The sequence below is a fragment of the Eptatretus burgeri genome, chromosome 6 (genome assembly GCF_056783735.1).
Source record: "Eptatretus burgeri isolate ZD-2024b chromosome 6, Ebu_testis_v1, whole genome shotgun sequence".
Lineage (NCBI taxonomy): Eukaryota > Metazoa > Chordata > Myxini > Myxiniformes > Myxinidae > Eptatretus > Eptatretus burgeri.
The window spans coordinates 8,876,906-8,891,935 of NC_140966.1; the positions used below are offsets into that span (position 1 = coordinate 8,876,906).

Consider the following 15,030-nt stretch of genomic DNA (forward strand, 5'->3'; position numbering starts at 1 on the left):
GTGTGTCTGTCTGTCTGTCTGTCTGTGACCGCTGTTTCTCGACAACCACTGGTCCGATCTAATTGAAACTTGCCAGGAATATTGCTGGGGCCCTGTGGATGTGCCTTTTCAAGGTTTTATATTAATCGGACAAGTACTTCCCAAGTTATGGCCATTTATTTACCAAACCAATGAAAGAACACGGTGCTACGATGTCACAATTGACGTCATTATTCTTCTTTTTTATTTTTTTGCACGTACGGCCACGCACGTATCGGCATGTGCGTACGGACACGCACTCCTAATAATAATAATGAAAATTATTTCAACAAAATTATTAATTTGTTTTCTCCATATTTTCATAACAAAGCTTTGTTGAAAATTTGATGACAAAGGCTCAAATTGTAAAAAAGTTATGCCCGGACACACACACACACACACACACACACACACACACACACACACACACACACACACACACACACACACACACACACACACACACACACACACACACTCACTTGCAAAACACTGCCTTCCGCTGCACAGGGAATAAATGTCTAATAAATGAAAAGCAGTTGTGCAGCCAATTGTATAAATGATTGTTCATATTATTATGTTTATATTATTCATTTCAACAGCTGAAATAACATATTTACATCCAGCTCTTACTCATACCTTTGGCTTCGATCTTGTGATGATACGAGTGGAGTTAGTTTACCATTCCACGTCAACATTCAATGAAACATCAACCAATGATTCAGTGTTATTCCAGAATACAAGTTCCTCTATTATGAAGTAATATAGAAAAATAAGCTCAAGCAAAAAACCTCTGCAGTTCTCTCAATCTCTCAAAGTCCCGGTTCCTTTCTCGGTCGGCATCGGCGAGTCTCTGAGCCGATGCTTCCAACAGTCGGGTTCTCTCAGCCTCAGATTCATTTTGAATGGTTTTCAACATGGCCGTCAGTTCATTAATTTCTGCCTGTAGCCTGGCTTCACGCAAGTCCATACTCTCAGCTTGCAACTTGTTGCGCCATCTGCATCAAAATGAAGCAAGGAACACGTGGACGATGAAATGATGTGCAGTAGTTAATACCCACAATTATATGCTGAAATAACTTGTGACTAATACACTTAACTGCTCAAGCTTTGGAGATCCAAAGCACGATCTAAGACTGGTTCTCTTCTCAACTATAGACCAGTCAGCGTTCTCCCTATCACAAGCATAATAGTAGAAAGAATAACTTTCCAGGATCTATTCTATTCTTGCTGCTTTTGCTCAATCACCTCTCTAACCAGCCCCTGTACCCTCAAGGTCATAAGCCTTCTACCAGAAATCCTTTCCTTATTACTCTCACCAAGTGCTGGCAGGATGGCCTCCAGGTACGCACACTCGCCTGTTCTGTTCATACTGTTCATACTGTTTCTTGATAGGATAGATAGGAAACTATGATGGGCACTTTATGTAAAGGTCATATCCTTCCCAAAAGATCCTGAGGAGAGGGAGAGATGGATGTTGGCAATGCCAAATGAGAAAGAAAGCTTGAGGTGCTTAAAGGATATATAGTGTTGTGGTTACCAAATTCGCAAACCACCATTCAGGTCCCTTAGGTGAGGTATCTCGGTAAGTACATGTGTAGTTAGGCCCAAACCCGTTGTCTAGTGGGAATACATGTCATTTATGCGTGCTGCGACTCTTCAGGATAGCCGTTTTTCTTTTACTATCTTTATTTTGGACCAACCGCCATGATTACCACCACAACCACAACATCAACCACCAACCACAACGCCGCTTCACCACAACCGCCACGACCTTCCCGTCACACCTCGCAACCGTCGCATCGCCACCGTTCTTGCCCCGCTGTGGGTACCGGTGTTGGACTCGTGCAGGGCGCGCGCCGAACAGCGTGTACAAAATCACGGATTTTGTGCTTTAAAAACGGATCAAAAACGACACACGCCCACTTTTTGCCGTCCAATCGGTGAGCGAGGGGCGAATTGGCCCCGCCCCCAGGGCGATCGATATATGCAAATTTGTGGATCAAAAAGCCTTCACGCCCACTTTTTCTCGGGCCAATGGGGAGCGAGGTGAAAGGTCAAAGGGAGGGGGTCAAAGGCGAAGCTACGGGGGGATAAAAGGACCGTGTTCGTCAGTCGGAGAGGCGGGGGAGTCGGAGAGTCGAGAGGCGGAGAGTAGGAAAGTAGGAGAGTCGAGAGTCGAGAGGCGGAGAGTAGGAGTCGGAGAGTCCAGAGGCGGAGAGGCCGAGAGTAGGAGAGTCGGAAACAGAGAGTCAAGACTTCGCGGGCGGTGGAGCTGCTCGTCGTGTGCGTTGGAGTCGGAACGGAGGGGACGGAGCCGTGGAAAGTCGGCGACACCAGACGAGGGGGTGCTCGCGTCGTGCAGGGAGCTGCACCCGAGGGAGGCCGACAGCGCGACCTGGCCGAGGTGGAGACGCTCGTCGCGGGATAATAAAGATCCTCTATACCCCGAGCATCAGCAACCCCCTCCTGTTTCCCCCCCACGCTGAGATAGTGCGACCAAGGGGGCCCCTTTCCCACCCCCTACCAGACACTGTCCGCGAGGCCCGCGGAGTTGAGGCGCCATCGCCGCTCCGCGTCTCATCACCAGACGGGTAGGCGCGACCCGGTCTCGGCCTCAGGCCCGCCTCATCCTTGAGGGTATTCTTTTCCTTGGTTTTGGGTATGTGTTGTCGGCGCCGTCTGTGAAGTAGAATTGTATAAGTGTTGCCGTGTGCTCGGTAGTCGGTATTAGCTCTGCATTGTGTTTTCGCTTTTACATTTGCTTTTTGTGTAAATTACATTGTGTCTTTTCTGTGTGCATTTGGTGGAATTGTATATGTGTGCTCCCGTGTGCCGCGAATAAATGTGCTTTGTGTTGAACTGTTTCCCGCTTCGCTTCGTCATTTCTTTCTTTGAATCCTCATCTTGCTTCACGTAAAGGGTTGGCAGTGGGCTGAATACGCCCGATAATTAATCGAACCGTCGAGGTCGACGAATAACACCGCTCGGTTATCCCGATAGTACGGAACGGGTCGCTTAAGTGGCCCGTGTCCGAAGTCGACCTGCGGCGAGGTGCGATCGCCCGGTCTACCCTCCGCGTGGGTACTTAGGTAGGTCGAATTTGGCGAGCAACCCTATCCCACGCGGGGGCTGATTGGCTCGATCGCGGTGAGACCGAAAGGTCCACCCGTGACTGGTTCCCGGCGTTAGTCCGAGAGGGTCACGACTGGATTGTCCGTCCGGTGGGCGACGTGCCGCGATTCGAGTTACGTGGCCATCAGCACGCCGGCGGGCGCGAATCCGCAACAATATATATATATATATATATATATATATATATATATATATATATATATATATATATATATATATATATATATATATATATATATATATATATAATATAATATATATATATATATGAGCCTGGTGTTGGTGCAGTGGTTAGGGCAACGGCTTGGGATCCAAAAGGTCCTGAGTTCAATCCCCGTTGAACCACTGAATGAATACAACAGGAGGTTGACTCAGCCTGTCATCCTTCCGAGGTCAGCGAAATGAGTACCAGTGTACTGGGCCGGTGTATACCCCGGTTAAAATAGGTGTACCATATCCCTGTGTTGTAAGAGGCGACCAGGGTTGTGTCAGGAAGGGCATCCGGCGTAAAACATGTGCCAAATCACTATGCGGATCATACGGATGATCCGCTGTGGCGACCCCTCACGGGAGCAGCCGAAAGAAGAAGAAGATATATATATATATATATATATATATATATATATATATATATATATATATATATATATATATATATATATATATATATATATATTTGTGAGACACATTTCAATTGTGATTGGGTGTCAGTTAGGGGTGGCAAACGACCAAAAGAACCCCCATCAATATTTCCTGGAGTCCCGAAATCAGCTTTGAAGCAGGTGACGTCAGCCCCATGCCCAACATCATCTTCTACGTCAGAATCAAGAGCTAAGAAGATGCAGGCAGCTGATGAGGCTGCAGACAATAGCCAAGATTTTGACCACTTCTGTGCTAAAATCAGCTCCTATTTTCCTGGCTTTAACGTCATAAAAGACCAGGAAAACCTTTACCTATCAAGAACTGATGCTACTGGACAAACTGTCAAGCAGTTCTTTCATTTCCTTCAAGTTCACTCACCTTTTGGATTTCTATTCTTGAATAAAGTTAAGAAAGATGGCATTGAGGTGCCCAAACGACTTTTTCCTTTGCAGAAGAACAGCCTGCTCTCAAAATGGTCCCAGATTAGATCCATAACTGACCAGGTAAACATCTATGAATGCACAAGCAAGGAAATTCTTCAGCTTGTAATAAGCCAGCTCTCTTGGATGACTGAGGCACAAGAGCTTCCTCATTTCACCTTCCTTCTGTCGCAGCTGCATCTTCTGGCAGAGAAAGACTTTGACTACGTTCTTCCTGCTATATTTGCAGTTGAAGCCTTGGAAAACTTTTTCAGCCAAGCCAGGCAAAGAAGCGGTGGAAACTTCGACATTGATGTAGTTGACATTATAGCTGCAGCTAAAATTGTAAATTTGCAAACACTCATTAAGCATGACATTATGCCCGAATCTAGTTCTCGTGTGATTGATTGCGACAAGAACTGTACAACTTCCATAAATCCAGATGAGCGAAGTGAACTCATTGACGAGATTACTCCTCAAGACACTCAGGATCTCTTGGGGTCTGACGATGCCCTTAGGCATAAAGTAGTTTATTTGGCCGGACACCTTGTTCGTAAATATGGCGATAGCACTAGTATGGAGGAGATCATTGATGATGAATATGGTAACGAGGTGTCATCTGAGTTTCTAGATAATTTGAATAGAGGTGGATTGAGTGTGCCGACTATGTCAACCGTCTTTTTTGTACATAATGCCTATAATTCCTATGACAAGACTAAAATGCGTTGCCGATTTCATTTTGCTGAGCTGTTATCCTCTGTAGATGCACCTTGAGCTCGTAGTAATGCTGCATGTACTACTTTAGCTAACATTTTATTGAAAGCTCATGTCCTCAATGTAAGTGACAAAGAAAAAGCTTTGGGATGCCTCAGGAGGCAAGAAAAGCTCTCCAACTAGTGATAGACATAGACATAGTTGTTATAGGCATAGTGTTGTGACATGCATGTAATGTTTATGTAATATGATATATGACAATAAATATCAAAGTTTGACAGCTCTACACACTTGGATCTTATTACAATCAGCCATCTCTCACTGTTTATGAGTTCGACACAAAAACGGGCAAAAAATACCAAAATTCAGTAATTTGACCTTGAAATATGACCTTTTGACCTTGAAGATGACCTCAGGTGGTGTTGAAAATGACACTATTGAACTCGCCGTCCTCAAAAACCCCTATATGGATCCCGAGATCATGTCTCTTGCCCTTCTAGAAGTCATTTTAGCCCCGGACTCAAGTTAATCCTTCAGACTCAAGTTACAAACCCCGAGCATGGAAGGTTCCAGTCCTTCTCTATAGGAGTCTATGATACATATATATATATATATATATATATATATATATATATATATATATATATATATAAAAATATATATACTGTATATATAACATATACATACTGTTGTTTTGTATCTATTGATATATTGCACCTGTTACTCTGCTCTTCCCTGATCCTTGACACCTGTATATTAAAAATGTTGTATGCAGTCTGTTCGGTTTTTATCAAGTACACACAGGCAAGCTCTCCATCATTGTCAAGATAAAAATGGAAACATGGTAGTCGAAGCAAATAAAGAAGTGTGAGTAAAAACAATGAGCACGTGGGGCTTGAAGCACTCATCTCCAGACGTGTCACAATACCTACTTGTACATATCTTCCAATGACGTAAACTCCTGTTCATGGCGCGTCTGCTGAGTTTCCAGCAGAGCTTTCAGCTGAACGTTCTCAACCTCCAACTGGTGCAGCTTAGATACACAAACATATCAGCTTTACATTACTTATTGTTCACTATGACCTTCATTTGAACCAAATATCCAAATACCATGACAGTTAAGAAAAACCAGAACTTGAAGATGGTCTGTTTGCCAATATTGGATATGTATTTTGGATTCTTGTGAGTTTCAGCATTACCTTGATGACAACATCTCGAGCTGCATGCAATTGCTTCTCACTGCTATGATCGACAGCCAAGCTGCTAAAGGTCGGCTCCGCAAACTGGAGGCAAAATAGAAAAAAATATTTGTGACATAATTTCAATGAGGAAAGTTTTTCAGTCCGGATAGAACAGGGGGCACTGCAATTACAACTACAAGGTTAACAACATTTGTCTTAGGGATGCAGATGATATTTCAAGATCAATAAATTTCACAATAAATAATGTAGGAATGTAAAAGTAAACAGGAAAAGCTTGTTATATTTGGCCATGTGTGTGCACTACATTTCATAGTCGGTCTCCGAAGCCAGGGTTACCGACTGGGCATCCTCCGTAACACAAAGTCCTTTGACACACCTGAACTCCTATCCACATACAAGGTCTTCATCCGCAGCTTGATGGAGTACTGCTCTCCCCTTTGGGCTGACACTCTTGCCTCACACCTTGCTCAGCTTGACGTTGTGGAAACTAAGACCTTCAAGATCATTGGAATATCCCACGATGAAGCTGAGTCTATGGACCTGTCACTTTGCCATCACAGACAAGTCGGTGGTCTCTTTATTTTCTACCGCCTTTCTTCTGGTCTTGCACCCTCTGCCCTTTCCATGCTTTGTCCCCCCCCCCCAACTCCCAGGTTTCTGTATGGTGCTCATGGTCAACCTGCAACTCCGTTCTCGTGAAACTCCCAAAATTTAGGATCACTGCTCACCTCCACACTCATTCGTTCCTCTGTTTTTCCCGCCTGTGGAATCAAATTCCACATTCTCTTCAATCTCATTCTTCCCTCCAGATTTTCAAGACAGCTGTTCACCACCATCTCAGATCATCCCCCACCAAAAACCACAATCTGTTCTACCCCTGTTAAACACCCCCAACCATAATTCTCACCCCCCCCCCAAAATTCCAGTTTTTCCTTCCTGAGAGTTTGCTTCTGTATCCATCTGGTCCCTTATGTCTTTCCATCGTCCTCATTCTTGCTCACATCCCTTATCTTCGAAGGCTCTCTCTATTTTGTACCTCAGTCCTGCTATTGGTGTCCCCCCCCTCACTTTTTGCTGTTCCTTTTGTTCTGTTGCGTCCTGATCCATTCTGTGTTCTCGCTCTTCCACGACCCTAGACTTTATAATCAATAAGAGATTTAAAAAAAATTAATGTTTGATCTATCCCCAAAAACAAAAAGTATCTGTGCATCCAAGACTCATGGGAGAAGCTTGTACATGAATCATAAAGTATGAAAATGACAATACATGACAGCAGAGTACTTTTACATTGATCACAAGGACATTTTATGGACAATATTTCTCCGAACCCCCCTCTCTACTCCAGGAAGCACGTGTTCTCCAGTAACCTCCTCCTGGTTAAACTTCCAAAATCCAGGCTGGCCGCTCACCTCAACTCTTATTCCTGACTTTTCCCATCTATGGAACCACCTTCTACATACAGGCTGTTCTGCCTCACTCCTCTCTCCAGAGCTTCCAACAAACAGTGCACAGCATCTCTTGCCATCCTCACTTCTGCACCATGATCTTTATTACCCCTGTTAACCTTTCCTACCCAAATCGTCTTAATTGTCAGTGTAAGTGTTTTCTCCTTTCCTCCTTTTCCTCTCATCCCGTTTGTTCATTCCCTTGGTATTCACCCAATGTCAGATCTACTTCGCTCTTCCATGACCCTCACTCCAGTCAAGGAAAATAAAAATGGATAAACATGTAGTGGATGAGACTTGAACCTGGGTTCCCAGTTTCATGATCTATCAGTTCGGATGGAAACACCAACCAAAAGCAAATTGGAAATACTTTCTGTTTAGCCTGAGCGTTAACAACTGCGAGCGATGCTCTGTTCGTGTGGTCTTAAATTGTCAAGCCAAAGTTTCAATGCATACTCCATAAACTATGTGATGGGGGAGTTCAGATAATTGTATGTGCATCATGTGTACAGGATGGGGTTCGCGACTGTCTCCCCTCTTCGTAGATGCTTGGTCATTGTACACGTCTTCTTTCATGAGATACATTTCTTGTGCATTCATTTCAGCAAAGGAATTCTGCTCCGGCTAGATGAGTTGAAGTACCTTTTCCTGCATTTTCTTGTATTAGAAAACAACAAGCAAATCAATACAGCAAATGACATTTGAACCTGGGATAGCACATCATCATTATGCCTGGAGTTGGCTTAAAGGTTAGGGTGGTGGGTTTGGGATCCGAGGATCCTGAGTTCAAATCCCACTTGGCTGTTGAATTAATACCAGGTGGGGTTGACTTTGCCTATCATCCTTCAGAGGTCGGCAAAATGAGTGCCAGCATGCTGGTATCCTGCGTTGGAGTGGTGACCCGTCCAGGATTGTGCCCAATAGTCAAGGAGACTGCTTAGGCAGCACCAACGCTCTGCGCAGAGTATGGTTCCGATGGATGGATGGATAGCACATCATCAGGGGGAAAATGCTCAGATGGGAAGTCATGTCCAGAAAGGATAATTTTGATTGCAAACAAATAAGGTTGTGGCTACACAGCAACTCTTTGTGAATCTGCTCCGTCTGTGAACAACTTTGTCATTTATTGAACATTAAAATTCCACTTTGTTGAGGTGAGGGTGTCAACACTTGTCCGTGCTCACGGAGGAATGCAGCAGTCTCTGCACTGTTCTATTCAGCGATTTTGTCGTGTGGGCTGTCCTCCCTACCTCATCACTAACTTGGGTGTTGTGTGACACGCTCAACGTTTGGTCTCAGCACAAACCACAAGGGATGAATTCATTTTTCCCGCATCTGAATTTTCTTTGGTTGTATAAACGATCAGCTTCCCAGATTACCATAAAAGAGCTCTGTATTTTTTTTCAATCTGATGTTAGAAGTACCTGCAAGGCATTCTTGGATGTGTGTGGTGTGGAGGTGAGACATTCCTTCATTGCACCTGCACACAAAAAGCAAAAACAAAAAGTACTCAAAGATGCTGATAAATGGGAATATTTAGTGACACTTTCATTAATATCTGTTTGCTTGCAGAACATACATTTTTGTGTAAAGGCCAGCAGAGGTGTGCATGCAGGGTGTGATCAATTTCAATATAAATATGACATGTGAGCACAGAAAACAACAGATCTACACCTGCGGATCTACACCTGTGGATCTACAAATCCATCCATTGGGACCATACTGTGTGCAGAGCGTTGGTGCTGCTTAAGCAGTCTCTATGGCTATTGGGTACAATCCTGGACGGGTCGCCACTCCGACACAGGATACCAGCAAGCTGACACTCATTTTGCCGACCTCGGAAGGATGACAGGCCGAATTAACCCCACCTGTAATTAATTCAACAGCTGAGCGGGATTTGAACTCAGGACCCAAGGATCCAAAGCCCACCACTCCAACCATTAAGCCAACACCAGGCATGGTGGAGGAATAGCAGCTGAAATGTGAATCCTATCCAGGTTCCTCCTGATGAGTTCATCTTTGCTTTTTGCTTGTTTGGGTTCTTTCTGATGACTCCAATGCAGGACTGCACCGATTTGAGGTGACTGTACATTTTTGACAAATATCACAAAGCAGATCCTTACAACATACCTACCTGTCTTCATGCCGGATTGTACTGGAGCTGTGCATTGATCCTGACCTGCAAGCTGCTCATTCTGAAAACTACACACATCACAATTAGATCAAATCTAAAGCACAAATGTATCCATTTTTGTCAAATCCATCAGCAGGATAAATTTTTTTTAAAAAGTAACACAAAATATCAATCATACACTTCAAAAATACAAACCTGCTTGCTCCCTGAATCCTAACAGAGTTCCCAAACACATATCCATCGACTGAGCCTCCACTGTGTTGTTTCAAATTTGACATCGGTGCTCCACTGTGGATAGATTCCTTGCTTACAACATTCTCCATTTTCTGCAATATACCAACATCGTGAGCGTGTTCATCTGGTCTTGTACTTTGACTTGACGAAGGCTGCTGATTAGGCTGAGGTTCCTTCAATTGACCTTTGTGCAATCCAGAAGATGTTATCATTCCAACCACTTTTGAACTATTTGGGATGATTCCAGTGAAGCTGTCTTCGTCTTCATCATCATTTGCATCTTTCAGGCCTAGAAAATCTGATTTTGAACTGCTCAACGAGCCTTTTTGGTGTCTATTTGCAATGTTAGAGTCCGGTCCAGACTTTAAGGTTTCTTCAACAGCATGTGGTTCAGAGTGGCTGGGGGGTTTGGGGGGGGGAGGTGGTGAAAACAATGAAGAGAAGACCAAAGAATAATGAAATAAATTTTGGAAAAACATCTTTGTTGGACAACTTTATAAGTAATCATCAAAAATGAAAAATTGTCAATAGTAATTAACACAGTCAAGTGATCCTGACAGGGATGGTGTGGAGTTAGCAAACTACTATCCTGATAAGGGTAGTTGCCATCTCGTCTGGGTTCAACTCTCAGCCTGACTACAAACTGTCTGATTAGTGCTTCGCAGACAGGGAATTGCATCAAAAAATACACCAATAATTGGATGGAAGTTCAGCTGATGACCCATCTTCTCACATTAGTTTATGGATGCTCGATATCCCACTGTGTCTTTCAACAGAGTCAACGAGGTATCACCTCAATGGCCAAATTCCAAATTCTGGTCTTTACCTAAAGGAGGCACACTTTGTCAGTTGCATAATTGTACCATCAAGAAATGAGGCTACCTGGGGCCTAAATCCAAAGTTGATTATCCACCCAATATGCATGCAATACAAACGAATTAATATACTGTAGTTGTCATATTGTTGCTGAGATATCACATTAGCCATTGTGTACACTTCAATAATTCAAAGCATATTGTGACATCAGCCACTTTATACACATACATAACTTGTAATTGATTCGGTATCATGTTTGGTTTCTCATGGAGCATAAAAGGTCGACTGATTTTGTGGTATGAATAGATCATGGACCATATATTTATTCCATTCCATTGGGACAGTACTCTTGTACAGAGCGTCGGTGCTGCTGAAGCAGCCTCCGAGGCTATTCGGCACAATCCTGGATGGGTCGCCACTCCGACACAGGATATTCAAATGGCTCAATCATACCAAGCATTTTGCTGCCCTCGGAAGGATGACAGGCTGAGTCAACCCCACCTGGTATTAATTCAATGACCAAGCAGGATTTAAACTCAGGACCTTAGGATCCGAAGCACACCACCCTAACCATTAAGCCAACACCAGGCATATATATTTGTTGCACACTCAGATATGACAAAAAATTATTTCCACTCCAATCCCATATGGTTCATAGATGCACCTTCCCTCACCACAACCACTCCCGCATTATTCCCATACCCTTCTGCACGATGCTCCCAAATTTCCACACTCCTCCCACACACACTCTTTCCGACTCTCTTTATTTTCTCCTATCACACCCAATTCTCTTTTTATGACTCTTCATTATCATGTACGTCATTTGATAAGCACGATGCTTGCTGTAGTGACACAAAAATATCACTGACACAAAGGTTACACCACACACTCAGATACAAGTGCTCCACCTGGAATGCTCAATTGCATCTCTGCTGGCACCATGATGAGTCTGGCTCACAACCTGAGCTTGACTCCTTGCCAGCAACCGACTCAACCAATCGCCATCCTTTTTGCTCGTCTTTTTTCCACCCTCATGGACCGTTTTGTATTCCGAATCTTCCTCTTCCACAAAATCAGATCTGATTGATGGCTGCTGCTTTTCTATCGACCACTTTTCATTGGTTACATGTGATGTGGAGACTTCTTGGTCAGGCTTTTCGGTATCCCAGTTGTCAGATGGCAGTTGGCTGTCACCTGCAACGTTCACTTCCTTGTTTAACCTGTTTAAGAAACAAAAGTGTTTTACATTTAAGAAAAAGTGTGAAACACTTTTATCGTGGTTACTTCCGGCATGAGACTCGTATGAAAAATTTCGTCCAAAGAACAAAGCATGTTTTACCAAACATGGTAAAATAAATTTACATGCCTGAGGAAACAACATACATGCTTGCCTGTCGAGACAGGGGTGGCGGTTGGTATTGTGCTGCCGAGGAGCCGAAGGAAGGACGGTATGACCCAAATGGTGAAACTTTCCCCTCCACTTCAAAATCTGTAAAGAAAGTGAGATGCATGATCTCACCTGCACAGGATAAAATTTTCAAGCAAAAAAAAAAAGGTCATTGGGACATTGATCCTAAAAAGCATCGTTTAAATGGTTACAGGCGATGGTTATTGTTGTTTGACGTCCATATTAATGCAACGCCAGAAATGTGAAAGCAACCTTTATATCATGGAGAAGGTGTCTGTATATCAACTCTATACCCATTGGTTGTATCTCACACCATCCACAATTGTAACCTGAAAAAAATAAATTCATACTTGCTCCATTTTGATACGATCGTCATATTCACAATCGCCATGTGCCATGCCCTCCCTATAAGTTTTCCGTTCTGTGTAAAACAACCGAAGCGACTGTTAAAAGGACCATCAGATATCAAAAGGTTGGAGCTGATAGGTGTCTTGAGCCTTGTGAGGGTGACTGTATGTATATGCCTAAGGCTTCAGGCCTTAAGATTCAGGCCTCTGGTATCAGGCCTCCGGTATCAGCCTATGGCCCAGTGCAATTGGAATTATCCGAGCTAGATGCATCACCATGGTGGTATTGTCAATGCACATAAGTAGTAGGCATGTTTTTGCTTCATGTATGTAACCCGGGCTATTTTTATTTTTGGAGCGATCAATGCAGTGGTATGTTGCCTATACAACCCCCCAAATAAAGGAATGTTTCAGAAGAACATGTTGCACACATGCTTACAACAAGATTGCCCATAGAGTGGGTGCTCTGCAAGTAGTTATAATGGAATACACCAATTAATTATTTTATAAAACTTGAAGAAAAAAAAATTTTTTTAAGAGGAATGGGAACAATGAGGAAAGAAAATATCGTGGGACTTTCATCAGGAGGGGAATGAAAAGGGAAATGTTGGGAGAACTTAAATAAAGTGAAGATAAGGGAGACTTTGGAACATATGTGAACCATTCAAAAAGTTCTATAAATCACATACTCACAGCTCGTATCCCAAGACACCAAAAATAAAGTATAGTGAAGTAAAAAAAATACATATATATATATATATATATATATATATATATATATATATATATATACATATATATATATATATATATATATATATACATATATATATATACATATATATATATATACATATATATAATATATATATATATATATATATATATATATATATATATATATATATATATATATATATATATATATATATAATATATATATATATATTATATCTTCTCTTCTTCTTTCGGCTGCTCCCGTTCGGGGTCGCCACAGCGCATCATCCATATGATCCCCAGAGTGATTTGGCACATGTTTTACGCCGGATGCCCTTCCTGACGCAACCCTGGTCACCTCTTACGACACAGGGATATGGTACACCTATTTTAACCGGGGTATACACCAATATGATTTGCCAATAAGCGATGAAACCGGTCCAACAACTGAGGGGATGTATAGCATTGGGTTTCTCATGGGTGTACCTAACTATTCACATTTGTGAATGTCTGTATAGCTGTGGAGGAACTCTGGGAAGAATTTGAAACAGCAAAGTACTTACCTTGTGCAGGCATACTTGGGTTGCTTTATGCAGCAGCTTCGGCTAGAGAAGTGTGGGAGGTGTTAAATATATACGTCGATATATTTTCCTTCTAACTTCTTCTTTTTTTACATTGATCGAAGGCTCATGGAAGAGTATATATATATATATATATATATATATATATATATATATATATATATATATATATATATATATATATATATATATATATATATATATATATATATATATATATATATATATATATATATATATATACCACATCCAGGACAGACATTAATAGATATCAGTGTACTTTTAAAAGGGCATTTTGTTGCAACTTTTTGAACTGAATGGACATGAGTAGACAATGGAAAAACACATGGTTTATAGGAGAAGGGATTTGAACTTGGGCTCACTAATTCATGAGGCAGTGGTTCAGATATGAACAATAACAATTATACGTATGCTGTATAAATATGAAATACATTTACATATATATATATATATATATACATATATATATATATATATATATATATATATATATATATATATATATATACATATATATCTTCTTCTTCTTCTTTCGGCTGCTCCCGTTAGGGGTCGCCACAGCGGATCATCTGTATGATCCGCATCGTGATTTGGCACATGTTTTACGCCGGATGCCCTTCCTGACGCAACCCTGGGGCCTCTTACGACACAGGGATATGGTACACCTATTTTTACCGGGGTATACACCGGCCCAGTATACTGGTACTCATTTCGCCGACCTCGGAAGGATGACAGGCTGAGTCAACCCTCTGGTGTATTAATTCAGTGGCCCAACGGGGCTTGAACTCAGGACCTTTTGGATCCCAAGCCGCTGCCCTAACCACTGCGCCAACACCAGGCTTTTATATATACAGTGGGGAGAACAAGTATTTGATACACTGCCGATGTTGCAGGTTTTCCCACTTACAAAGCACGTAGAGGTCTGTAATTTTTATCATAGGTACACTTCAACTGTGAAAGACGGAATCGAAAAAAAAATCCTGAAAATCACATTGTATGATTTTTAAATAATTAATTTGCATTTTATTGCATGAAATAAGTATTTGATACATCAGAAAAACAGAACTTAATATTTGGTGCAGAAACTTTTGTTTGCAATTACAGAGATCAGACATTTCCTGTAGTTCTTAACCAGGTTTGCACAGACTGCAGGAAGAATTTTGGCCCACTCCTCCATACAGATCTTCTCCAGATCCT

General features: G+C 42.1%; 2 protein-coding genes across 9 annotated transcripts in view; one reads left to right on the forward strand and one right to left on the reverse strand.

Annotated features, from left to right (window-relative positions):
* FBF1 (Fas binding factor 1) overlaps nucleotides 1-15,030 on the reverse strand; it is a 215,869-nt gene that overhangs the window by 66,901 nt on the left and 133,938 nt on the right. For all 8 annotated transcript variants that reach the window (XR_015058923.1, XM_085883880.1, XM_085883877.1 and 5 more), the window contains 8 exons: nucleotides 12,143-12,248; nucleotides 11,668-11,979; nucleotides 9,905-10,342; nucleotides 9,710-9,777; nucleotides 9,000-9,055; nucleotides 6,128-6,211; nucleotides 5,861-5,961; nucleotides 810-1,016 (listed from right to left, as the gene is read on the reverse strand). Coding sequence is in view for 7 of the 8 variants with exons in the window: in XM_085883880.1 (XP_085740006.1) it covers nucleotides 810-1,016; nucleotides 5,861-5,961; nucleotides 6,128-6,211; nucleotides 9,000-9,055; nucleotides 9,710-9,777; nucleotides 9,905-10,342; nucleotides 11,668-11,979; nucleotides 12,143-12,248 (1,372 nt within the window). In the remaining variant the exon portion in view is untranslated. The remainder of the gene's footprint in view (nucleotides 1-809; nucleotides 1,017-5,860; nucleotides 5,962-6,127; nucleotides 6,212-8,999; nucleotides 9,056-9,709; nucleotides 9,778-9,904; nucleotides 10,343-11,667; nucleotides 11,980-12,142; nucleotides 12,249-15,030) is intronic.
* LOC147024207 (uncharacterized) lies at nucleotides 3,852-5,214 on the forward strand. Its single transcript, XM_085883672.1, has one exon. It carries the CDS (start codon nucleotides 3,993-3,995, stop codon nucleotides 4,986-4,988), a length of 996 nt encoding a protein of 331 aa, XP_085739798.1. The 5' UTR covers nucleotides 3,852-3,992; the 3' UTR covers nucleotides 4,989-5,214.